Below are 24,242 nucleotides of genomic sequence, written 5' to 3' on the forward strand. Positions count from 1 at the left end.
GAACATGGTATATCTCTCCATCTATTTGTGTCATCTTTAATTTCTTTCATCGGGGTCTTATAGTTTTCTGCATACAGGTCTTTTGTCTCCTTAGGTAGGTTTATTCCTAGATATTTTATTCTTTTTGTTGTACTGGTAAATTGGAGTGTTTTCTTAATTTCACTTTCAGATTTTTCATCATTAGTGTATAGGAAGGCAAGAGATTTCTGTGCATTAATTTTGTATCCTGCTACTTTACCAAATTCATTGATTAACTCTAGTAGTTTTCTGGTAACATCTTTAGGATTCTCTATTTATAGTATCATGTCAACTGCAAAGAGTGACAGCTTTACTTCTTCTTTTCCGATTTGGATTCCTTTTATGTCTTTTTCTTCTCTGATTGCTGTGGCTAAAACTTCCAAAACTATGTTGAATAAGCATGGTGAGAGTGGGCAACCTTGTCTTGCTCCTGATCTTAGTGGAAATGGTTTCACTTTTTCATTGAGGATGATGTTGGCTGTGTGTTTGTCATATATGGCCTTTATTATGTTGAGGAAAGTTCCCTCTATGCCTACTTTCTGCAGGGTTTTTATCACAATTGGGTGTTGAATTTTGTCGAAAGCTTTCTCTGCATCTATTGAGATGATCATATGGTTTTTCTCCTTCAATTTGTTAATATGGTGTATCACATTGACCGATTTGCGTATATTGAAGAATCCTTGCATTCCTGGGATAAACACCCCTTGATCATGGTGTATGATCCTTTTAATGTGCTGTTGGATTCTGTTTGCTAGTATTTTGTTGAGGATTTTTGCATCTATATTCATCAGTGATACTGGTATGTAGTTTTCTTTCTTTGTGACATCTCTGTCTGGTGTTGGTATCAGGGTGATGGCAGCCTCGTAGAATAAGTTTGGGAGTGTTCCTCCCTCTGCTATATTTTGGAAGAGTTTGAGAAGGATAGGTGTTAGCTCTTCTCTAAATGTTTGATAGAATTTGCCTGTGAAGCCATCTGGTCCTGGGCTTTTGTTTGTTGGAAGATTTTTAATCACAGTCTCAATTTCAGTGCTTGTGATTGGTCTGTTTGTATTTTCTATTTCTTCCTGGTTCAGTCTTGGAAGGTTGTGCTTTTCTAAGAATTGTCCATTTCTTCCAGGTTGTCCATTTTACTGGCATATGGTTGCTTGTAGTAATCTCTCATGATCCTTTGTATTTCTGCCATGTCAGTTGTTACTTCTCCTTTTTCATTTTGAATTCTGTTGATTTGAGCCTTCTCCTTTTTTCCTTGATGAGTCTGGCTAACGGTTTATCAATTTAGTTTATCTTCTCAAAGAGCCAGCTTTTAGTTTTATTGATCTTTGCTATCGTTTCCTTCCTTTCTTTTTCATTTATTTCTGATCTGATCTTTATGATTTCTTTCCTTCTGCTAACTTTGGGGTTTTTTTGTTCTTATTTCTCTAATTGCTAGGTGTAAGGTTAGGTTGTTTATTTGAGAGGTTTCTTGTTTCTTGAGGTAGGATTGTACTGCTATAAACTTCCCTCTTAGAACTGCTTTTGCTGCATCCCATAGGTTTTAGGTCATCGTGTTTTCATTGTCATTTGTTTCTACATATTTTTTGATTTTCTCTTTGATTTCTTCAGTGATCTCTTGGTTATTAAGTAGTGTATTGTTTAGCCTCCATGTGTTTGTATTTTTTACAGATTTTTTCCTGTAATTGATATCTAGTCTCATAGTGTTGTGGTCGGAAAAGATACTTGATATGATTTCAATTTTCTTAAATTTACCAAGGCTTGATTTGTGACCCAAGGCATGATCTATCCTGGAGAATGTTCCATGAGCACTTGCGAAGTATGTGTATTCTGTTGTTTTTTGGATGGAATGTCCTATAAATATCAATTAAGTCCATCTTGTTTAATGTATCTTTTAAAGCCTGTGTTTCCTTATTTATTTTCACTTTGGATGATCTGTCCATTGGTGAAAGTGGGGTATTAAAGTCCCCTACTATGATTGTGTTACTGTCGATTTCCCTTTTTATGGCTGTCAGTATTTGCCTTATGTATTGAGGTGCTCCTCTCTTGGGTGCATAAATATTTACAATTCTTATATCTTCTTCTTGGATTGATCCCTTGATCATTATGTAGTGTCCTTCTTTGTCTCTTGTAATAATCTTTGTTTTAAAGTCTATTTTGTCTGATATGAGAATATCTACTCCAGCTTTCTTTTGATTTCCATTTGTGTGGAATATCTTTTTCCATCCCCTCACTCTCAGTCTGTATGTGTTACACTATGTATTTTTTTAAATGTGGTGACAGGGCAAGTACAGCTTCCAGAAAATCCTCTGGTCACCACCCCCAACCAGATCATAGCCCCTCTGCTCCCTCGAGATTCTGGGGTACACAGTCCCATGAAAATCACCAGACCCCACCACAGTGTTGCTGCAGAATCAGAATCCCTGGAGGTGGGCCCAGGAACCCATATTTTTAACAAGCATTCCTAGGGATTCCTTTGCACACTAACATATAAGAAATGCCACTGTATGCAAGCTACTACTGACATAGAAAAGGAGAAAATGCCCACCACAACAACCCTAGGACACCTGGCAGTCATTTCATTTCAGATGCCAGAGTAAATTTTGTCTTTCTGCTCTAGCTCCCCCAGCCCTCCAACCCCTGGTCTCTACCCATCCTTCCCACTCAGAGCTCCTCATCCATTCCCACTTCATCTTCAGAATCAGAGTCCATAAGTTCTCTCCCCATTCTCCCGTCAAAAGCCACTAGAATTACAAGTATCTCAGCCACCAGGACCCGAGGTCTGTCTGGCCAGAACCAGGAAATGATATGTGTATGGAGACACTTCAGGCAACTGTGCACTACTGGTGCCGAGTGATAATATGTGGGAAGTTGGAAATTCCTTCTCTGGAGCCCTGAAATCACAGGTATGGTAGGCCCTTTTCTGAACTAGAACCCAAAACGGGAATAGAGAATTTTTGTTTAGTCCAGAAATAGCAGGTTTCATAAATCCCCTTGGTCATCACCACCTCTCAAAAATTTCTCTTCCTGGTGTGTTAGTAAGCTTTCTCAGACTAATAATAGCAAACTCTTTTTGGCTCCTGCCATTGTTCTGAGAGCTTTACATGCATTTTACTCATTTAATCCTCACAAGAACTCTATGTGGTGGAAATAGTATTACCCTATTTAATAGATGAAGAGACTGAGGCACAGAGAGGTTAAGTAACTCTCCCAAGGTTGCACAGACAGTGGGTGGCCAAGCCAGGATGCAAACGTAAGCACCATGGCTCCAGAGCTGAGCTCTAACTACTACGTTGCCCATGCCCTCTCGGAGGGGAAAAATATTTGATTTTAAAAAGCAGAACTAGTACAAGACACTGATAAAGTCCATAAGGCTGATACATTCTCCTTTGCCCCCACCAGAAAAAAGAAAAAAACCGATTCTGCTTTGATTTTGCTCTTCTAGCCATCACAGAATCTTAAAAAAAAAAAAAATCCCTCCAGCTTCTCCCAGATGCCATCTGAATGTGACGAGTGCTGGGAAGAGTTGTGCCATTCTATGGCTTTAGGAATTATTCAAATGTCAGATGGAAAACAAGACTTCATTGTATTAATTTCTATATTAATAGCCTATATGGAATTTTAGTTGAAGTTCCAGAAGTTCTCACTCAATTCCAAATTCCCTTTGAAATCCAACAGAAGGAACTAGAACTAGCTGGCTCCATCAAACATCATCAGAATTCAAAGTCTCACTTGCAGAAAGCTCGAGTTGCCTGGCCCTTGACAAGGGACAGAAGAGCATAGGAGACTCCATGTCAGACCCAGAAAATCACATTTGGCTAGCCTCCAATAGCCAGATAAAATTAGACTTTCTGTTAGGCGGTAAAATTATTTCTAATCTCCAAGCCTCTTGACAAAAATGTTTCTAGTCGGCAATAACTTGTAAGGAGAGACACCTGCAGTGTCTAACACCTGCAGTGTCTAACAGATCTATGTGGCAAGGAACTGAGGGTGATATCTGGCCAAAAACCAGCTAGAAACTGAGGCCATCAGTTCAGAAGTCCTAGAGGAAATGAATTCTGCAGACAACCACATAAGCTTGGAAGCAAATCCTTCCCCAGCCAAGCCTTCAGCTGAGACCGCAGCCTAGACTGACACCTTGATTTCTGCCTTGAGAGAGACCTTGAAGCAGAGGACCCAGCTAAGCCATGCCCAAGCACGACTTCTGACCCACAGAAACTGTAATATAATAAATGTGTTGTTTTAAGTTGCAAAGTTTGGGGTCATTTGTTGCTCAGCAATAGATAACTAACACAGGGCCTTAGCACTCTCCAGGGCCAGACATTCTTATCAACAGCCTTCCCCAGGGCATGCTGGAGGTGCTGGAGGAATTGACACCCCAGGGAATCGGCTCTCAACCTATGACCATCAGGAGTTAGTGGATAAAGAGCCCGGCTCCCTCCTCTGTAAGTGTGGGGAGGACCCCCTGAGGTGTGTTGTGCATATTTTCCCAGGGGGCCCCAGCAGGACTGAGCCCCAGCTGCCCACAGCATCACCTGCTCAGCATGCATCTTTCATTGTCTGGCTCTTCCTACCTATATCATTTTCCCACTCCCCTATTGGTATTTCCTGGAATTGCCTCCCAGATAAACTATAAATTATGGCCTCATTTATGGAAATCAAATTTAAGACAGGAGAGAGCAGGGAAGACAGGGCTTTCAAAGCAAGACCAAGGGTAAATTCTAAGTCTAGATCTCCTGAAGACACCACTCTCCCAACAAGTAAAAGGTCAGCCAACCCCATGGCTGAGGCCTGCCATGGAAAGAGAATGAAACTTGGGTCCAGGGCCTGGGACTCCAGTCTTGGTCCCATGGACTGTGCGGCCTCAGTAAAGACTCTGACCCCCGGGTCCAGCTGTAAAGTGAGGGTAACAGCGCTTGCTCTCTGTTATGGGCTGACTTGAGCCCCCAACCCAAATTCCTATGTTGAAATCCTAACCCCTAGTACCTCAGAATATGACTGACTGTATTTGGAGTTAGGGTCTTCAGAGAGACAATGAGGTAACTAAGACAATTAAGAGCTTAAAAAACTAGGTCATGTGAGTAAGTCCTAATCCAATAGGATGCTGCCTTTTTAAGAAGAGGAAATGTGGATACAGACTGACACAGGGAGAAGACAGCCATCTACAGCCAAGGAGAGAGGCATCAAGAAAGCAATCCTGCTGACCTCCATCTCTTGATCTCAGATACATTTCTGTGCTTCAAGCCCCCCAGTCTGTGGTATTTGGTTATGGCAGCCCTAGAAAATGAATAGTCTCCTACCACCCAGGGTTGTCATGGAGACCGAATGGGACAAGTGAAAGTACTTACAGTCTTATTATTGATGCCAAAAGCTCAGCCTCTGTGCACTGGTGCTGAGTCAAATCTCAGTGGCAGAGTTTTACATGAAGTAGAAAATAATAGCTTTATTGCTTTGCCAGGCAAAGGGGGACACAGTGGACTCGTGCCCCTCCAAAACTATGTGTCCCAACCCAGGAGGATTTAGTGAGGAGTTTTATAGCAATAGTTCAAGGGTGGGGTTGCTGACAAGATTAGGGTATGTGCAGGGCCTGCACTCCTCTAATCTGGTCTTAGGTAATCTTCTTGATGAGCTTCTCTGGTTCCTTTGATCTGGCCTCAGGTGGTCTTCTCTGGTATGAAGAATGCTGACATCTTCCATTTGTTGGGTTTTAATTCTATAAAGAGTTTAAAGATATTGTCATGTGTATCCCTTGAGGGGGAACCAGGACCCTGCCCCAAGGATGCACTATTGTTTCTTAGCTGCTCCTTCCCTGTCTCTGCATCCCCTCCCTTCCTGGATGACCAACTGTTCGAGTCTGCCCTTTGGAACTCAGGGAAGGTCCTGGAGGCTGGAGTCTGTTCCCTACAAGAAACGGGGAACACGGAAAGGCTTCCGTGCCCAGGAGCCCCACAGGGTCCTGCTCAGTTTCATTATCGCTGATTAAAATGAGGCCACCAGCAACGGTAACCCCACCCACATGAGGGAAGAACCACACAGGGCAGGGAGGCAATACACACGATTGGTGTGGAGAGGCCCCAGACTCCAGAGGCAAGGCAATCCTTGTCATAAAGTGGCAAAGAACTTGGCTAAATTGTGTATTAGTGTTTTGTCAAAGGTAGAACTTGAAAGGAATGACCCTGGGTATTTAGCAGAGGAGACTTTTAGGCAAAATATTGAAGGTGCACCCTGGGTCCTCCTTACTGCTTACAGCAAAATGCAAGAGGTGAGAGATAAATTAAAGGAAGAACTGTTAAACGAAAAGGAACCAGAACTTAGACATTTAGAAAATTCTCAGCCTATCTATATTGCAAAAGGTGAGAAAGCTTGCTCTGAAGAGAGCACTAAGGGTGTGGCTGAACAACCGTTTGATAAAGGGATCATGGGTGCAACTCATAGACTTAATCCGCTATCTCAACAGAGGCCAGGAAGAGAGATGGGATTAAGAGCAGCAAAGACACTGCCAATATGAACTAAAGGGGAAAGATAAAGCAGGACAGAATGAAGGAAGGTTGTCAGGACAAGACCACAGAGCTATTCAGTGGCAAACATGCACTGTTCTTCAAGGAAAGGGAAGAATGATCCGCAGGCGATTCAGAGAGCATCTGGGCTGCCACTCTGACCACAGGCCCAGGGGGCAAGTCTGCTTCCTGTTAGTTTCAGAGGGCAGGGCCACTGCAGAGAGCTGTGTGGGGTTATGCTGCCATCCCAGTGGACCTGGAAGGTGGGACGCTGAGCCAAATAGGATTATTCTGAAACCTTAAAATATAATGGAATTTGCCTTGCTAAGTTCAGGGCTTGCTTGGGACCCATCACCACTTTCTTCCAATCTCTCCCTTTTGGAATGGGAATGTCTATCCTGTGCCTGTTCACCACTATAGTTTGGAAGCACATAACTTGTCTGGTTTCACAGGTTCACAGCTGGAGAGGAATCTTGCCTCAGGATGAATCATACCTCGAGTATTACCCAAAAGTGCTTTAGATGATATTTAGATGAGCCTTTGGACTTTAGAGTTGATGCTGGAATGAGGTAAGACTTTGGGGGCTGTTTGAATGGAATGAATGTATTTTGCATGTGATAAGGGCATGAATTTGGGGAGTAAGGGGTGGAATGCTATGGACTGAACTGTGTTCCCCCAAAATTCATGCACTGAAGCCCTCACTGTGACTGTATTCAACGACAGGGCTTTTAGGAGGCCATTAAGGTTAAATGAAGTTATAAGGGTGGGGCCTTAATCCAATAGGATTGGTGTTCTTATAAGAAGAGGAAGAGAGACCAGAGTTTGCTCCCTCTCTCCACCATGTGAGGACACAGAGAGAAGGCAGCTGTCGGCAAGCCAGGAGAAGCAAACCAAACCCTTCAGGCCTTGATCTTGGACTTCCCAGCTTCCAGAACTGAGAAGTTTCTGTTAAGCCACCAAGTCTGTGGTCTAGGTTATGGCAGCCTAAGTGGACTCCACACTCTCTATGCCTCAGTTTCTCCATCTGTAAAGCAAGGATCGTTGTGCCTATCTTGCAGGACTGTTATGAGAACAAATTAACATATGTAAAATATGGAGAAGAGGCCCATTTATTAAGCGCTAGGTCTTGGTGAGCAGTCGTTATAACGACAGCTGTCTGTGCTCAAGCTGCTTGAGCTTGCCCGAAGGTGCCATATGGCCCTAGCTGGGTGCATGAAATTGAGAAAGTAGAGTCAAGTAAATTTGTGACAGGCAAGGCCATTTAAAGGGTAATTGTTAAACTCTGAATTATGACAATTTTTTTTTTTAAAGAGACTCTAAAACTTTCAAGACTGCATTTATTTGTCTGTAGAAGATAGCCCTGGGCCAGCCTTTTCACTTTGCATACTTGAGGGAACCTGAAACAGAAGAGAGCCCATCGTAAATGGCTAACAGACAGTTTAAAAACAAACAAAAAATTAGTTAGTAATCAAAGATGTTTACATTTAAAGATACCATTTTTTGTCCATTACAATTCTATCATTTTAATAGATCTCATCGTTGGCAAGGATATGAAGGGCTTGGCACTCTTACATAGCTGGTAGTATTATAAACTGGAACCAAGTGGGACTTCCCTGGTGGCGCAGTGATTAAGAATCCGCCTGCCAATGCAGGGGACAACGGGTTCGAGCCTTGGTCTGGGAAGATCCCACATGCTGTGGAGCAACTAAGCCCGTGCGCCAAAACTACTGATCCTGCGCTCTAGAGCCCGCAAGCCGCAGCTACTGAGCCCGCGTGCCACAACTACTGAGGCTGCGCTCTAGAGCCTGTGAGCCACAATTACTGAAGCCCACACGCCTACAGCCCATGCTCCGCAACAAGAGAAGCCACCGCAATGAGAATCCTGTGCACCGCAACAAAGAGTAGCCCCTGCTTGCTGCAACTAGAGAAAGCCCGCGCACAGCAACAAAGACCCAGTGCAGCCAAAAATAAATAAGTAAGTAAATAAATTTATGTAAAAAAAAAAAATTGGCACCAAGTCACAGATTGCACCTACCTGTGACTCAGTTCTACTTCTGGGAATCTATCCTAAAAACAAAATGAAATACAAAAAAGAGCTAAACACATCAGGTTGAGAACAAAAAACTGAAAACAAATGTCCAACAATTAGAAAACTGTCCCATTTAATGAACCATTAAAACTTGTTATAAAGACTATATAATAACCTCCAAACATGCCAATGATAGAATAAGAAAACAACATACAATGTTATACACCTTATGATAATTTCTTAATTCAGTTGTAGGAAAAAATTTTGCCAGCATAGTAGTAGATTTCTATCTGTGGCTTTTTTAAGATGGTAAGATCACCCTGGGCTTCTCAATTTTCTGAAATCTCAACTTAAATCCGTGAGCTAAAAAAATAAAGTCACTCAAATCCTGGTCAGGCACTTCAGAAATGGAAACCTGGATGTATATTAATATGAAATACTGCAAGCAAATGCTTTAATTTAGCTTTAAAAAACATTTATTTACTTCCTAGTCCACTCATTTACATTTCAAGGGTGAGCTCTGTTAGAATGAAAGACCATTAAAAGGTTTAACACTATTTCCCCACATCTCCCAGGCCCAACCCTTTGTCCACGCACTGGATGTTGGGCCAGTTACTTAACTTCATTCCTTAGTTTCCTGACATGTAAAATGGGCAAAACTGTTTGTACGTCACAGGACAGTTATGAAAATTAAATAGGTTATTACGTATAAACTGCCAGGAATAGTGCCTGGCACAAAGTAAGTATCAATATCTATTGTTTCTGATCTTGAACAAGTCTTTTCACAATACATGTCATCAAGCTTTCTTTTTTTTGAGTTCAAATTTAGCTTTAGAAGTTTTATTTAAAAATTTTAAAACTTTTTACACAACCAGAATGTTCTAAACCTAGAAGACAATTCATGTATTGCTGTGTTTACCTAGAAGGTTAAAGGATAATTTCATCTTATCAGCCTACAGTCCAGTGTATTACAGATTGTTGTCTTAGTTTCTTTTCTTTTTTTAAGTTAGCTGGGAAATTCCAGGATTGTAATATTTAAGTATCGGAATACAAAAACTCGAAGTTTATTAATGTCTTATTCTCACAGTTCACTTAAAAATGTTGGCCTCATCTAAGTCAAGGAGTTGAAGGTCCAAGAAGAAGGGCGTCTGAGGAATAGACACCCAGCCTGCAGTTCAGCAACTTTACTAAGGTGGGTGTAACTCCTGCTGTTGGTTGTGTAGCTGGATAATCTGACATACTATCCAGTGTACCCTTCCCTCCACCCACTGAGTCAAGGCTGGGGGGGTGGAGTGACGGGGCGGGAAGGGATGGATAGATACCGGCCAGAAGTCCTCAGAGTTCATTTCCAAGCTTAACAACAGTCTGAAAAGCAAGACTCTCATTTGAAAGAGGCCAACTTTGTCGAAAAGGAGAGCTCAGATGGCTGCTCATGGGGTGTCACAGTGCAGGGAGGAGGCAAGATATGCCAGCGGAAAGCCTACCACAACCGAGACGGAGATGAGATTGAAACAGCGGGAGGTGGTTCCTCAGGGAGGACGGACCAGTGTGTAGAAGCTGCCTGACCCCTGGGAAGGGTCCTGTACTGTGCCATCCCGGCCTTGACCAGGGGACGGGGGAGAGTTCCAAAGGTAACAGAACCCAGGAAAGGCAAAGTAGAGTCTGAGGAAAGCAAGGATCAGTACCCACTTCTCAGGATACAGTCTCTCAGAGGAGCTGGTGAGCACTGGCTGAGGGACATCCTTAGGAACATGGGCCTGAGGGCAGCCATACAGCCCATCTGGAGCGGGAAGGCTGGGGATACGAGAAGAGGCCTGGGTTCTGAATGGCGTGGCTTAGACAAGAGAAGCCACAGGGGGGCCATGGACACCCACAGCAGATGTCAGCTCAACCACACCCAAGATCAGGGGCCAGAGAACTAGCTGGGCCAGAGGTGGGGCAACACACGAGGCTCCCACCACAGCCTCTGGAGTGTACACACTCCTCACGGTACCAGAGGAGGAGCAGAGGGAGGAGGGAAATCACTTAGGAGGCAAAGGAGCCCCCACACGGAATATTCTGAACGCTGAACTGATTCTGCTTTACTCAAAGAAGACAGGCCTTAACGGGGCAAGATAAAGAGTTCTCCCACCATCTGCGTCATAAGGGGTTCTCAAGAACAAGTGGAGAACAGTGTAGAAAGTAAAGTGGCATTTCTTCCCATCTAGACTGTGCTCTCATTGTTAATACCGCTTCAGTGTGTGAAAGTCCAGCCAGGACCCAGAGATCAGAATCCAGCCTTGTGGCCACAGCCTCGCTGCCTCCTGTCTGGAGGGAAAGCCATACAGATGATCTTACAGCAAATGGAGCTCATTCTGAGCAGGGCTTTGGCCACAAAGCCCCATGTGGTCTGTCTCCTCTCCTGGGGACCTGGCCCAAGTAGCATGAGGCAGGGGGACTCTGCCCCTCGGTGCCTCTCACCTCAGAGCAACCCCAGTGAGGCAGGTGCCCCAGGCCTGTCTTCTACACCAGAGGCACTGGAAGGACGACTCCTGGAGGGAAAAACCTTCCAAAAAGGAAGAGAGCGATCCAAAGAGGACCGGAAGAGTTCTGAACAATAATTGAGTTGTATTTCTAATCCCCTTACCCTCCCACTAAAAGATCTACCTTTAATACTGTGTCTTTGGCGTACATTTTATCCCTGATCTGCTCTGGATAGCCCCGGAATTAGAACAGGGGAGAAGGTGGCAGGTGGGAGGATACACTGACCTCCCTCAGGGGCGGGTTTATGTGGTCCGAGCATTTGGTGGTTTTCCGCTGACCCAAAGGAGCTGTCTGTCTCCAGGGAGGTCCCACAGCACATCAGAGAAGTCCTGCCTCTAAGGACCCTCTCAGAGAAGGGTCTTTGAGAGATCCTTCCATCCAATTCTCGCCATTCTCTTCCTTGTTCATGTGGGACCAATGAGGTGGATCTTTCATAAAACTCATATAAATAATCCCTCCAAAAGTCCACAAGAATAGATGAGCACTAACTTCAATGTATTTAATCACCAGACCCATTATGTGTCAGACAAATGGAAATTGCTGGCTTTCTCAAATGATTCTCAGCTCACTGACAGACCCAGGAGCACATACCACATAGAGATCTCCTCAAACACCAAGCTTCACGTCACACACACTCACATGCATACACACAGGCAAAACCCACTTCCATGATTGATTCAATCTTTTGTCCCCATAGAAAAATCTGAGTTACGACAAAAGAAATCTCCCTGTCTTATTTTCACAAAGAAATAAGGATGTGTCTTCCCTGTAACATTTTCTTCTTACTTGATCAGATTGGGCCTTAAGGGTCTTCCTTGGGTGCTGGTTGGATCTCTTCCTAAAGAGCTGTAGCCTGGGGAACACCCCACCAGAGGTGGCATCACTCCAAAGTTAGATGGATCCTGTCCTGCGTGCACCACATCTCACCTTCCCAAAGTTCCAGACAGAATGACCAGCATTCATATCATCAGAGCACCAACCCCTAAACCCCCGAAGTTCAGAAAACGATAACGTCCCAGAGCCAAATGCAACCACTCGTGCAGCCTTTCCTCTGTGTCCAGTGCCCTTGGTCCATACGGCAAAATTAAATGCCTACACTGGAGATGCAGCATGAGGGGGTGGGGACTGACCAACCAAAGAGCACCTACCCCATCAAAAGGGAAGTTCAATTGTTTAAAACTCATCAGAATATGCCCACTAGGCCACAAGTAAATACTGGGGCAGATAAAAGTGATTCCCAAGGATAAGCCTAGACCTACCCCCTGTCCCGCCACACACACACACACACACACACACACACACACACACACACACACACGCTCTACTATGGTGGAATTTTTGCTATCACACATAACCACTACCTGGAGGAAATGTGAGATGGAAGACAGAACATAGTGCTTCAGGGCTTTCTCAGGAAGCTAATAAATTCATCCCAACTAGCCAGACCATCTCATTTCAGAGCTTAAATTGCTATTAGAAGAAATGTCCCCAGTGGTTAATTTCACACACAGATGACCACAGCCTGAAGGAGGAGTCGAGGAAATCTACCACCCACCAGGCTTCCTTCTCTCAGAAACTCTTTCCAAGGAACGCTCCCATGACAGGCCAAAATTTAGAAGTGTATAATGGCGGCACACCCAGGTCCCGTAATAGGCACCTACGTTCATGCATATAACGCTTTCCAGAGCTCCTCTGGCCCCAGCACAACTGGCATCTCACTTCAACACTGAGGGGGTTCTGTGTCCAGGGACACAGTCTCTACAGGATGACAGGCAACTCTGAGCGAAATTCAGAGCCTTGCATGATGTGGAATGCCCAAGCCATAGCCACGGTGACAAATAGGAGGAATAAACAATGGCGGGTTAGCGAACATCTTGCCACCCAGTAATGTCTAATCCCAAAAGAACAAAATCCTACACCTTGAAAGTCCAATTTTAAACAAGCCTCCCTGGACCTTGACATTAATCCCTATCCCTACCGAGGCCAGATGCATGGCTGGCCCACGTCCTCTCCGTCCACGCACACACTTATTTGCTGATTCGGTCCCCAAGTGAACCCGCTCTGGCCCGAGCAGTTCATCTCCCGTCCTGCCATCAGCAGATTCTTATGTGCTTCACTGGGGATTTTGCCTCTCAGGAATGTTGTTGATATTGCACAGCCTTTTCTGACCACACCCCCAAGTCCCTCCAAATGCCCATCTCTACCAGCACCAGATTCCACTCCTCAGAGATCCTCTCCAAGAGCAGGAAGAAGGGTGCCATTCCTGCAAACTGAAGCTGGAGGGGACCTGCCTCCCAAATCCTGAGCCCCTCTGTATATGAGCATTTCAGTCCAATGTGCCACATCGGCTGTCCCCAGGTCTCCAGTTAGGGTATCTGGGCAGATCCTGAAACCCTATGTAGTTGCCCTTCAAATAAATGGGAATGACCCCTTATGACGATTGTTTGGCAAATAGAGACCAGTCTGAGCTTTGTTTCCTTGGCCCCTTTATCTTGATCCATCCTAGAGAGGGTTATCATGGAGGGGCAGCCTGTCATGGGTGTTGTTATGGGCTGAACTGTGGTCCCCAAAATACAATGGAAGTCCTAACCCCCAGTACCTGTGACTGTATTTGGAGTTAGGACCCTTAAAGAGGTGATTAAGTTAAAATGAGGCCATTAGGGTGGGCCCTAATCCAATCTGACTGGTGTCCTTATAAGAGGAGGAAATTTGGACACATAGAGGAGAGACACCAGGGCAAGCACACACCCAGGAAAGGCCATCTGCAAGCCAAGGAGAGAGGCCTCAGAAGAAACCAAACTTGCCAACACCTTGATGTTAGACTTCCAGCCTCCAGAACTGTGAGAAATAAATGTCTGCTGTTTAAGCCACTCAGTCTGTGTACTTTGTTATGGCAGCTCTAGCAAACCAACTACAGGTACTAAAGCCCAAGAGGGGTAAGGAGAACAGCCATGCAGGGAGGAGATGGTATGGAGATGGGAGGTGAGTTACCCACTGGATGTCCTTGAGGAAAGTGATTCCAAGGCTGGAAAAGTACAAGATGCTCGAGCTTGGACCATCTTCTGCCAGAAAGGAAGTGATCAAAGAATGATGGTGACATTCAAGTGGAAAGGCAGCCCACTTACAAGGGCTGTCACTGGCCACAATGAGGACAGTTTGAGTAACAAAATAAGTCATGATATTATATGATGATGTAATAATCCACTGAATGGAAAACCACATGTCTATAGTATTAAAAAGTTAATATAGAAACAACCAAAATGTTCTACAATAATCATTAAACTGTGGCACATCCATCCCATGAACTAATACTCACCAATAAAAAGGCAGAACAGACTACTGATACAATAACTTGGATGATTTAAAGCACATTGTGAAAAATAAATAAAGCACATTGTGCTGAGTTTTAAAAGGCCAGTCTCTAAAGGTTTTGCACTGTAGGATTCCACTTATACAAAATTCTTAAAATGATAAATTAGAGAGATGGAGACCAGATTAGTGATTGCAGGGGTTAGGGAGAGTGGAGGAGTAGGGGTAGTGGGTGGGTGTGACTATAAAGGGTAGCATGTGGGACAGCTTTATGGTGATGGTTCCACAAAACTACATATGCAATAAAATGACATGGAGGGCTTCCCTGGTGGCGCAGTGGTTGAGAGTCCGCCTGCCAATGCAGGGGACGTGGGTTCGTGCCCCGGTCCGGGACGATCCCACATGCCGTGGAACGGCTGGGCCCGTGAGCCATGGCCACTGAGCCTGCGCGTCCGGAGCCTGTGCTCCGCAACGGGAGAGGCCACAACAGTGAGAGGCCCGCGTACCGCAAAAAAATAAAATAAAATAAAAATGACATGGAACTATACACACATAATACCAATGTCGACTTTCTGGTTTTGATATTGTACTATAGTTACATAAGATGCAGCCATAGGGGGAAACTGAGTTAAAGGCAATATTGGACTTCTCTGTCGCAAAATAAAAAGTTTAATAGAATGTTTGATGGGGCTTCCCTGGTGGTCCAGTGGCTAAGACTCGGCACTCCCAATGCAGGGGACCTGGGTTCAATCCCTGTTCAGGGAACTAGATCCCACATGACGCAACTAAAAGATCCCCCATGCCGCAACTAAGACCAGGCCCAGCCAAATAAATAAATATTTTAAAAATAAAACAATAGATATCACTTTAAGAAAAAAAATAGAATGTTTGATGAATAATGCGATCTCTAGATAATTTCAAAGCACCTTCGCACAAAATACAGATTAATTACAAAAGAAAAGGGCTAACTTTAAAGTGGAAAGGCCTGGAAGTCACTACGTTAAGCACATGATCAAAGTGAATATCCTTAGTAATGGGACAAATCAAAATCTGCCCCCCTTTGATAGGGTGCAATGAGTAGAAAACCACAGCACTTCCATATTGCTGCCAAAGATGCATATCTGAATCTAATCAGGAGGAAATAGACAAGCCCGGATCAAGAAACATTCTACAAAACAGCTGGCCTGTAATCTTCAGATGTGTCCAGGTCATAAAAATTACCTGAAGACCAAGGAATTTTTCCAGGTAAAAGGAGGCAAAAGGCAAGGGACAACTAAACGCAATGCATGATTCTTAACTGGGTCCTTTTGCTAGAAAGGACATTTCAAGACTGTTGGCGCTACTTGAATGGGGCCCGAGGATTACATGACTGTAATGCCACATAATCTCCTGATTTAATGGCTGCACTGTGGTCATACAGGTGAACGTCCCCATTTCCCATTTGAAGGAAATGCATGCTGACGTCATTAGGGGCGATGGCCATCAGGTTGGCAAATTACTCTCAAATGGATCAGGGAAAAAGTTCTTTGTACTATACTTGCAACTTTTCTTAAGTTGATTTTTTTCAGAATAAATGTTTTTAATTTTTTAAATGAATGATCTGAATGTCAAAGAATGAGAAACCCCTGACAAAACTGATGAAATCCTAAAATCCTTCTGCAAAAACTGGCACTCTTTACCTTCAGGCCTTGGAAGTCACACTTGACAGAAGTTATACACATACGTAAAAAATCTCAAATACGTGATTCTCTGTTCATTCTAAGAATTAGCACACTCTTCCAATTAACACCTTAGACGTGGTTAGCTAAAAGACTAAAAATTGAGTGTTGTGTTCCCTTTTTAAAACATTTCCAGCCAGAACTTTCCTGTTTCCTACTAGAAAATGATGGTCCCCACTTTAAATCAAGTTACCATAAGTTGGCAAATTCAATGATCAATTATCCTTGGAAAAGCAGGACTTCCGTTGTACATCCTTGGCGCTGGCACAGGCCTGCTCTGTACCAGGCCCAAGGGGACTGGATGGAAGGACTAGCCAGGCACCTCACTGTGAGAATGACATGGTGATGCCTACCTGATAGGGACCAGTGAGGATTAAGTGCAAGCAAGATTCTTGCCTTAATATCTAACACACTAAAACCACATTTGGGGAAGGATTACCATTACTAACTTAGACAGCCAGGTTCAAGGTTCAGTTCACTCTTCTCCTTTTCAGTTTCGCTCTTTGTTCTCAGTCATTCCCTGTCAGCTCATGTAATAGAATAGGAATTCTGTATCCTAAGAGTTGACTGGAGAGGGAAGTTTTAAATCTCAAGTGGCCAGAACTGGAAAATCTAGACTGAGCATGTGCACAAGTGGGATCCTTAGAAAACAGTAATCAAATCGGAAACGAGGCCAGCCAGTCAGCAGAGAGCCTGTAAGACCTCAAACCACAGCGGGGCATTGGCAAGAGCCAAGTGAGAAAACCCAGACCACTTGTTGCAAACAGAATGACAATGCCTGGGGCCCATTGTTGACTGCTCACCAATCAGTACTGACTGCTTCAGAAAGAGAAAAGCAAGTACCGTATGCTAACACATATATATGGGATCTAAAAAAAAAAAAAAAAAAGGTCATGAAGAACCTAGGGGCAGGACGGGAATAAAGATGCAGACCTACTAGAGAATGGACTTGAGGATATGGGGAGGGGGGAGGGTAAGCTGTGACAAAGTGAGAGAGTGGCATGGACATATATACACTACCAAATGTAAAACCGATAGCTAGTGGGAAGCAGCCGCATAGCACAGGGAGATCAGCTCGGTGCTTTGTGACCACCTAGAGGGGTAGGATAGGGAGGGTGGGAGGGAGGGAGACACAAGAGGGAAGAGATATGGGGATATATGTAGAGCTGGTTCACTTTGCTATAAAGCAGAAACTAACACACAATTGTAAAGCAATTATACTCCAATAAAGATGTTAAAAAATAAATACTGATTGCTCATGGCGTGGCAAGCAGACTTAATAAAGTCCAAGTGAACACTGACATGCCAGGTACTATGCTAGACACTCTGCTGACATGATGTCATTTGAACCTCACAGTTACCTTATGTAGGTACAATTATCATTCCCATTCTACAGATGGGGAAACTGACGGTTGGAAAATTTTAGCAGCTCACTCAAGGTCACACCGCAAACAAGTGGTAAAACCAGGGTTTGAACATCAGCATTCTGTCTCCAGAGCCTGCACTCAACTGATCTTCTAAACCGCCTCCCACCACCACCCGTCATTTGTTACTCCACGGCCCCCACTGTTCCTTATACCACGCTGAGCAACTTGCTTAGTCCCAGACTCCTGCAAGCCTTTCTTGTTTCAGCAGCAATCGTGTTGGAGGACGGAACAAGGGGTCTTGCTTGTGTAACACTGAGACACAGCCAGAGCAAAACGTCCACTCTCTAGACTTGGAGAAGCAGACTGCTCCAGGCAATGGCTTCCTTAGTTTGGCAAGGTAATAAGTGATAATGTTACAATAAACCCCTTTGTTATTACTTAGAAAACTCTGTCTTCCAACAAGGCCAACTTAAAAACAAATGCGCGTGTGTGAGTGCGCATGTGTGTGAGTGAGCGTGTGTGGACGTGGGATCACCACTCAGCTTTATGGAGGGCAAGCTACTCCTTTTTCTGGAGACCTCAGAATCCGGAAAACCTTTTGATGTATTAATTAGGGTCGTAAAAAATTAAGCTTAGGTCCCTATTGGGTGATTTTGGAGGAGTTGCCTTCCCCTTGAGCAGCTTTCCAATTAACTTGGGAACATAATAACAGACCTTTCAAACTAGCAAACCCACCTCCCCACCTAGGTGCTTTCACACAATGATCTTGTTTCAATCATGTTTTAACATGGAAAATATCTCATGCCCAAGGGATGCATTATGAGTTTTTGGACATCAACATGACTAAGAAGAAACACTTCACCAGACTCCTGGCTGGAGAGAGAACTCCCATTGTAGACATCGCCCCCTGGCGACAAGTGTGTGCCAACTCACCATTGCCGCCATCTGCCCAGGACCCTTCCTCCTCATTCTTCAAGCCCACAGCACAACCGGCGTGTGGTATATTTCTCGATAGCTCTCTAGCCAAGGACATATGTGGTTCAGAAGTATTGTTGCTACAGTTCTGATGATCTGGGTCTTGTTTCTAGAAACCATATTTAGTTGTCAAACAGTATGACAGATTTTAAAGATTTAAATCAATATATTTCAAAGTTCTAATGTACGAAATTGTATTTAAGTAATGAGGGCAATGCTTAAGTTATTATGGAAAGAAAATCATTGCTCAACAGACTGTATTTTGTTCTCCTATAACCTTAAAATGTTGTGTGATTGGCAACTGCATTAAAAAGACTATAGCATGGGACAGATTCTATGTTTTATAATGAATGCAGCACAAAACAAAGCACTTCTGTTAGACAATTCACATGCAAGAAAAAACTAAGGCAGCCACCTGCACCTGTCCAGGTATTACGACCATGCCACAACCCAGCCATCCAGTTTGGCCAGTAGGACAATCCATTCCCACCACTGCAAAATGTATCCTCCCGGTAGTCACGTAATTAGGACTAGCAGACAAGAGGAAGAAACTAAGAAGTACCATTATACACGTGGCTATTTCTGCCCTAAGTTCCTAGAACGAATACGTTTCTCTTCTCTCTACTATCTGTCCTCTTTTGTCCCTAAACAGGATCACATAGCTAATTAGAAAAGGCCTTCATGGATCTAACAACTGTTGTTCTTCCATCCTTTTGATTCTTCTCTCCAGGCTCAGACTTCCAAGTTGAATGAGCTTGAAGTCTGCCACTTCCCTCTGCTTGGATTTCAGGTATTTACCAACCACATACCCTCAACGCACAGTAAGGTGACTTCCAGCCACCCCTGGCCCCCCTGCAGCTTCTCAAACAACTTCCCATGCTCAGATTCCCAAGATGCCCCCTCCCTGATTGTAGGACCCCATCTTGCTTCTCCACCTGCCCCTCTCTGATGGCTCCTCCTTTAGTGCTCATTTCTAAGGCCTCTTCTCTCTTCATAGTTTACCTCCTCTGACGACTAACCCATTTTCAAGCCTTCTGCATTTGCCTCTCCATAGAATGAGCCCATGAAACCAGCCCACACCTTCCACTGCCTAATGGACACCCCTGAGCTATGTGCCCCAGTAATGATGGTGACATTATGGTGCCTCACAGTTTACAAAGCAGGTTCACTTGTGTCGTCCCACTGGATGGTCACAAAACCCCATGAGATCAGCATCACCAGGAAATCAATGAGCTCTCCGGCAGGGTTGCCCCTCAGGGAGGGCCTCTCCCAAGGGACATCCCTCTTCCTTTCTGTGTCCTGCCTGAGGTGCGTCCTGCTGAAGGAAAGCGCTGCCGTAGAGAGGGTTTAAGGAAACTCCTCTCATGCCCCTGCTGTCAAAGTCCCAGTAAAGGCTAAGCAGTTCGGAGCTAGATGCCCTGGACAGCAACAGGAGGTAGGGATACAGATGGCCAGGAACTTGGCTCCAAAGCTTGCACAGACCTAGATTCAGACTCCAGTTCTGACATTTCTTAGCTGTGTGGACTTTACCTGTATTTTGGCAACTTCTTCAGTAAAACCAGATCATAAATAGGTCAAAGGACTGTATAAACTAACTAGAACGGACACATCAATTGTCTGGCACCTAGACAGGGCTCAATAAACGGTGGGTATCGCTGTTCTAACTTCTTAAACCTTTACCTCAGAGTCTTTGGCTCCTTCCAAAACATCACTGAGAACTTGTATGTATTCAGTTGCACCTTTGAGGATATCAACTTTGCTAGGCTTCCTGCTTTGGGGAAGAAATGGCACCAGCGTCTTCAGTTTGGCAAAACCACGGTTGAGATTTTTTATCTGGAAAGCAAAAAGGCACAGTGACACACAGGAAGCTAACTTGTAAGGCATCCCCCCAAACCACGGAAGGCGGTTGTGAGGGCTCGTTTCCACAGCTCTCTTGTCTGGGCAGGGAATCTAGGCAGGCACGTGCCGAAGAGCCATCGCTCCACTGGCAGTACACTTCCTGGCAAGGGGAGAGGGAGGGGCATGAACCTGGCAGCAGGGATGGATGGACTGGGAGGCGTGTCTAGGTCCACACAGACCTCCTTCTCTTCCTCTGAGAGCATCCCCACTGCAAGGTAGAGGCGGGCTGGGTAGTGCTTAAAAGCTCTGAGTCAGTACATCAGGATTTAAAACCCAACTCTAACATTTAGCTTTACAAAACTGTGTAGGATACTTCATATCGCCAAGCCTTAGTCTGTTTACCTGCAAAGTGGAAAATACTCCCCTTGTTGTGGTGTAGCTTTTCTTGTGGTGATTAAGTGACATAATTACACACCAAACACTTCCTCCTGGCACACAGAAAGTCTTCAATAAGTTGTACTAACGATAATGAATAAACTGTACAAACACTCGTCTATTCAGGTACTGTGCCAGCAACTCTTCAACCTCTTTCCCAGCGGAGTTGATGATATAGAGTCCAGAGAGTCTGCGCGTTGGCAAGACTTGAAAAGTAGAATGAAGAGCCTTTTTTCCTTCATCTCCAGGGTCTAGTTCCTTGGCTCTGAAGGCCTAGAATTCTGATGATCAACCCGCCACTGGAGGACACAGGGCCTCGAAGAACCGGTTCCCACTACACCATGAAGCCAATATACTCACTCACTTATATTGAGAGCTCCCTCCTACCCCACATCAAAGTGGGCAAAGGACATAGTCAGCCTATTCACAGCAGAATACAGTGAATGTATTTCATAAGTTTACTGGTCATAATGTATTTCATAAGTTTATTGGTCATAAGTTTCAATAAACTTATGAAAATATTAAACTTTAATAATCAAAGAACTACAAATTAAAACAGAAATTAGATACCATTTTTCATGTACCAAGCTGGTAACATTTTTGTTCTGATTATCATACCCAGCATAGGGGATGGAAAAAGGGAACAGTCCTATAGCCTGCAAAAGGGGATAAAAATTAATAAACTTTTCTAGAAAGCAATTGGGCAACCTGTATCAAAAGTCACAAGATCGTTTATATCCCAGTAATTCCACTTCTACTGTTTTGCTCTAAAGCAATTATCAGACATGGGCATAGATCTATGTACCAGTAAAAAGCTGCAAAAAATCATATATGCCCAACACTAGGAGACTGAATAAGTAACAGTCCATTTATATGTTGGACTATGCAGTCAAAAGCTGCTCTGCCTAGAATATGAGGAAATGCTTTTGATAACGTTAAGAGAAAAAAATACAAAGATTTGTACTAAATCATAGCAACTTTGTAAGATTATGAATACGCACAAATATAAGTAGAAAAAAGACTAGGAGGATATACACAAGAATGATAGTTCATGGTAGTTATATTTGCATTGTGGGTGTTTCCATTCCCTATTCAGTCATTTCTCTGTCTTCCAGGTGTACTAATTTCATCATTATAAAGAAAACTAAGGTCATTAGTTTTAAAATAGTAGGTAACACCAGGACCCATTCTCTGCAGAAAGCAATTCCTTCCTGGTGGGGAAAGCCCAACTTAAAATGCAAAATATCGGATCAGAATCTTGTTTGAGAGCCACATCAACACATCAGATCACAGGGTTATCATAAAGGGCTCCCAACTTTCCCTTAAGTCTTCTACACCTGCTTGGTCCTTTCTCCTCACACCCGTACCCAAACAAAGCTCCGAGTTGATTGACTGGGGCTACGTTTCTAAAGGGCCCAGGAGTGTGCAGGAACAGCCCCCAGCAGAACTTCCGCCTCAAGTCCCAGGCCGGAATGTGCGCGCACCCTCTTCCAGCGTTCGCCCTTCCCTCTCTCGGTAGCCTCTGCAGCAGCCCGACCCAAAGACTGCAAAGGGCGGAAAGGAGACGGAATCTCACAAGTTTGGGGCCCGAGTTTAGTTAGTAATACTAAAAGCTACCAGTAGATGGCGCTCCAACTCCGCCCGAGGGACCATCCCCGCGGGTGAACCCGCGTACCCGCCAGGGTGGGAAAGATCCACTTTCTGTCCCCCGCCAGGGGGTTGAGTGGGAGTCTGGGTGCACACCCAGGCTTTGTTTATATTCTTTGTTTAACGTAAGGAAAAGAGTAACTTCCATTAGGCTCCCTGTGCCTCGCCCTATTTGTGCTTGGAGGCAGAGCGCTGGGAAAAGGGGACCCCAAGCACCCACCCAGCGCAGGAGGTAGTGAGACGTAAGCGCACTGCCGCCTCTGAGGGTTCAAAGCGCCTGCCAGGGGGAGACGTTTCTGAAGTGGTAAGCGGCCCCCTCGGCCTTTCCCAGACCCGCTTCCCGCACCGGTCCAGGTGGGTCGCAGGTGAGGCGCCATCCCGGCGCGGGTGGAGGCGAACACGAGCGGCCCTCGGGAGGTCGAAGTCGCCCCGGGCCCCCGGGCGGGGAGTGGGCGCCCTGGGCCCCCGAAGGTGTCCGAAATGGGTGGCGGGTCTGGGGGGAGCCGGGAGGAAGGCGGCCGGGTCTCGGGACAGGGACCTCGCGGGGCCGGCGCTCACCCGCTCGCGCTCCTTGGCGTTGGCCACGCGCCGCCGCTCCAGCACCAACTGCAGGTCCTCCGTGGACGAGTAGCCGCCCGACGGCAGCCGCTTGAGCCGGCAGACGGCGGCCAACTGGGGCAACGGCCCGAACTGCTCCCGCAGCACGTCTTCCAGCACCTCGGCCGGTGGGGCCCTCAGGAGCGCCGGCGCGGCGTCCATGGCGGCGCGCGGGGGCGGGAGGCCGGGCCTTCCCGCGCGGGTACCTGGGCCACGCGGGGTCGGGGGCGGCGGCGGCCCGGCCACCTGCCCCCATTCCCCTGCACGCCTGCGTACCTGCCCCTCCCGCTCTGGGGAAACCGCTCCGGGACGCTCGGTTCAATAAGCCCCACAGGTGATTTCCGTGGAGCCTGGATTACAGCGCTGGCTCGCAAATCGGCTGCACACTGGAGTCACCTGGGGAGTTTTAAAAAATCCACCTGCTCGGGTACCAGTCCCCCACATTCTGACTCAACCAATCTGAGTTGGGACCTGAGCGTCTGGACATGTGTACACACGTGTAGGCAAATATACATACGAACATATATACGTTTACCAGAAAAAAAATTGATGGATAGGGGCTTCGCTGGTGGCGCAGTGGTTGAGAGTCCGCCTGCCGATGCAGGGGACACGGGTTCGTGCCCCGGTCCGGGAAGATCCCACATGCCGCGGAGCAGCTAGGCCCGTGAGCCATGGCCGCTGAGCCTGCGCGTCCGGAGCCTGTGCTCCGCGATGGGAGAGGCCACAACAGTGAGAGGCCCACGTACCGCAAAAAAAAAAAAAAATTGATGGATACACACAAAACGTTTTTCAATTTCATTTTGAAATAAATAAAAGTTGCAAGAGCAGAAACAAAAAGGTCCTATATCCCCTTCACCTAGATTTCCCACTTAACTTTTTTCACATGTGCTCTACCACTACCTTTCTCTCTATGTGTATTCCCGTTTTCATTTTCTAAAGCTTTTCCTTAGTCTTGTCCTGTCTTCATGGCTTTGACAGTTTCAGAGAGTAGAAGCCTTTCAGTGTGGAGGATATCCCTGAACCTGGGTCTGTCCAGTGTTTCCTCATGTCCAGACCCAGGTCCTGCCCTCTTGGCAGGGACTCGATAGGAAAGATGCTGAGCTTTTCTCAGTGCCTCACATCAGGAGGCGTGATGTTGACCTGTCCCACCGCTGGCAATGTTAACTTTGATCACCCAGTCAAGGTGGTGTCTGCCAGGTTCCTTCACCATAAATTGACATTTTTTTCCCTCTTAATTGATAAATATTTTGTGAGGAGATATCCTTAGCATCCATTACTGACTCCTGCCTGAATTAAC

At 45.4% G+C, this 24,242-nt stretch overlaps 1 protein-coding gene across 3 annotated transcripts; it reads right to left on the reverse strand.

The window, feature by feature from the left end:
• Positions 1-7,825: 7,825 nt before the first annotated feature.
• On the reverse strand, positions 7,826-23,195 carry FIGLA (folliculogenesis specific bHLH transcription factor). Of its 3 annotated transcripts, XM_027131648.1 has the most exons (5): positions 22,907-23,195; positions 20,108-20,260; positions 18,386-18,536; positions 8,542-8,573; positions 7,826-7,903 (listed from the first exon to the last, which is right to left on the reverse strand). In XM_027131648.1, exons 1-4 carry the CDS (start codon positions 23,105-23,107, stop codon positions 8,569-8,571), a joined length of 510 nt encoding a protein of 169 aa, XP_026987449.1. In that variant the 5' UTR covers positions 23,108-23,195; the 3' UTR covers positions 7,826-7,903; positions 8,542-8,568. The 3 variants fall into 3 exon arrangements, with proteins under 3 accessions (XP_026987449.1, XP_026987448.1, XP_026987447.1); XM_027131647.1 differs by lacking the exon at positions 8,542-8,573 and having other exon boundaries at positions 7,827-7,903; XM_027131646.1 differs by lacking the exons at positions 7,826-7,903; positions 8,542-8,573 and having other exon boundaries at positions 18,224-18,536.
• Positions 23,196-24,242: the final 1,047 nt, after the last annotated feature.

Source organism: Aethalodelphis obliquidens, unplaced genomic scaffold (genome assembly GCF_003676395.1).
Source record: "Aethalodelphis obliquidens isolate GAN/ISIS:26980383/991018 unplaced genomic scaffold, ASM367639v1 scaffold40, whole genome shotgun sequence".
In the NCBI taxonomy this organism is placed as follows: Eukaryota; Metazoa; Chordata; class Mammalia; order Artiodactyla; family Delphinidae; genus Aethalodelphis; species Aethalodelphis obliquidens.

Excerpts from the sequence above, each read along its gene's own strand:
- FIGLA (XM_027131646.1), bottom strand. The coding sequence starts at position 23,107 with ATGGACGCCGCGCCGGCGCTCCTGAGGGCCCCACCGGCCGAGGTGCTG. Across the intron at positions 20,261-22,906 it reads ACGCCAAGGAGCGCGAGCGG|ATAAAAAATCTCAACCGTGG; the intron begins GTGAGCGCCGGC and ends TTTGCTTTCCAG. Across the intron at positions 18,537-20,107 it reads AAGGAGCCAAAGACTCTGAG|AAACAAGACCCAGATCATCA; the intron begins GTAAAGGTTTAA and ends TATGGTTTCTAG.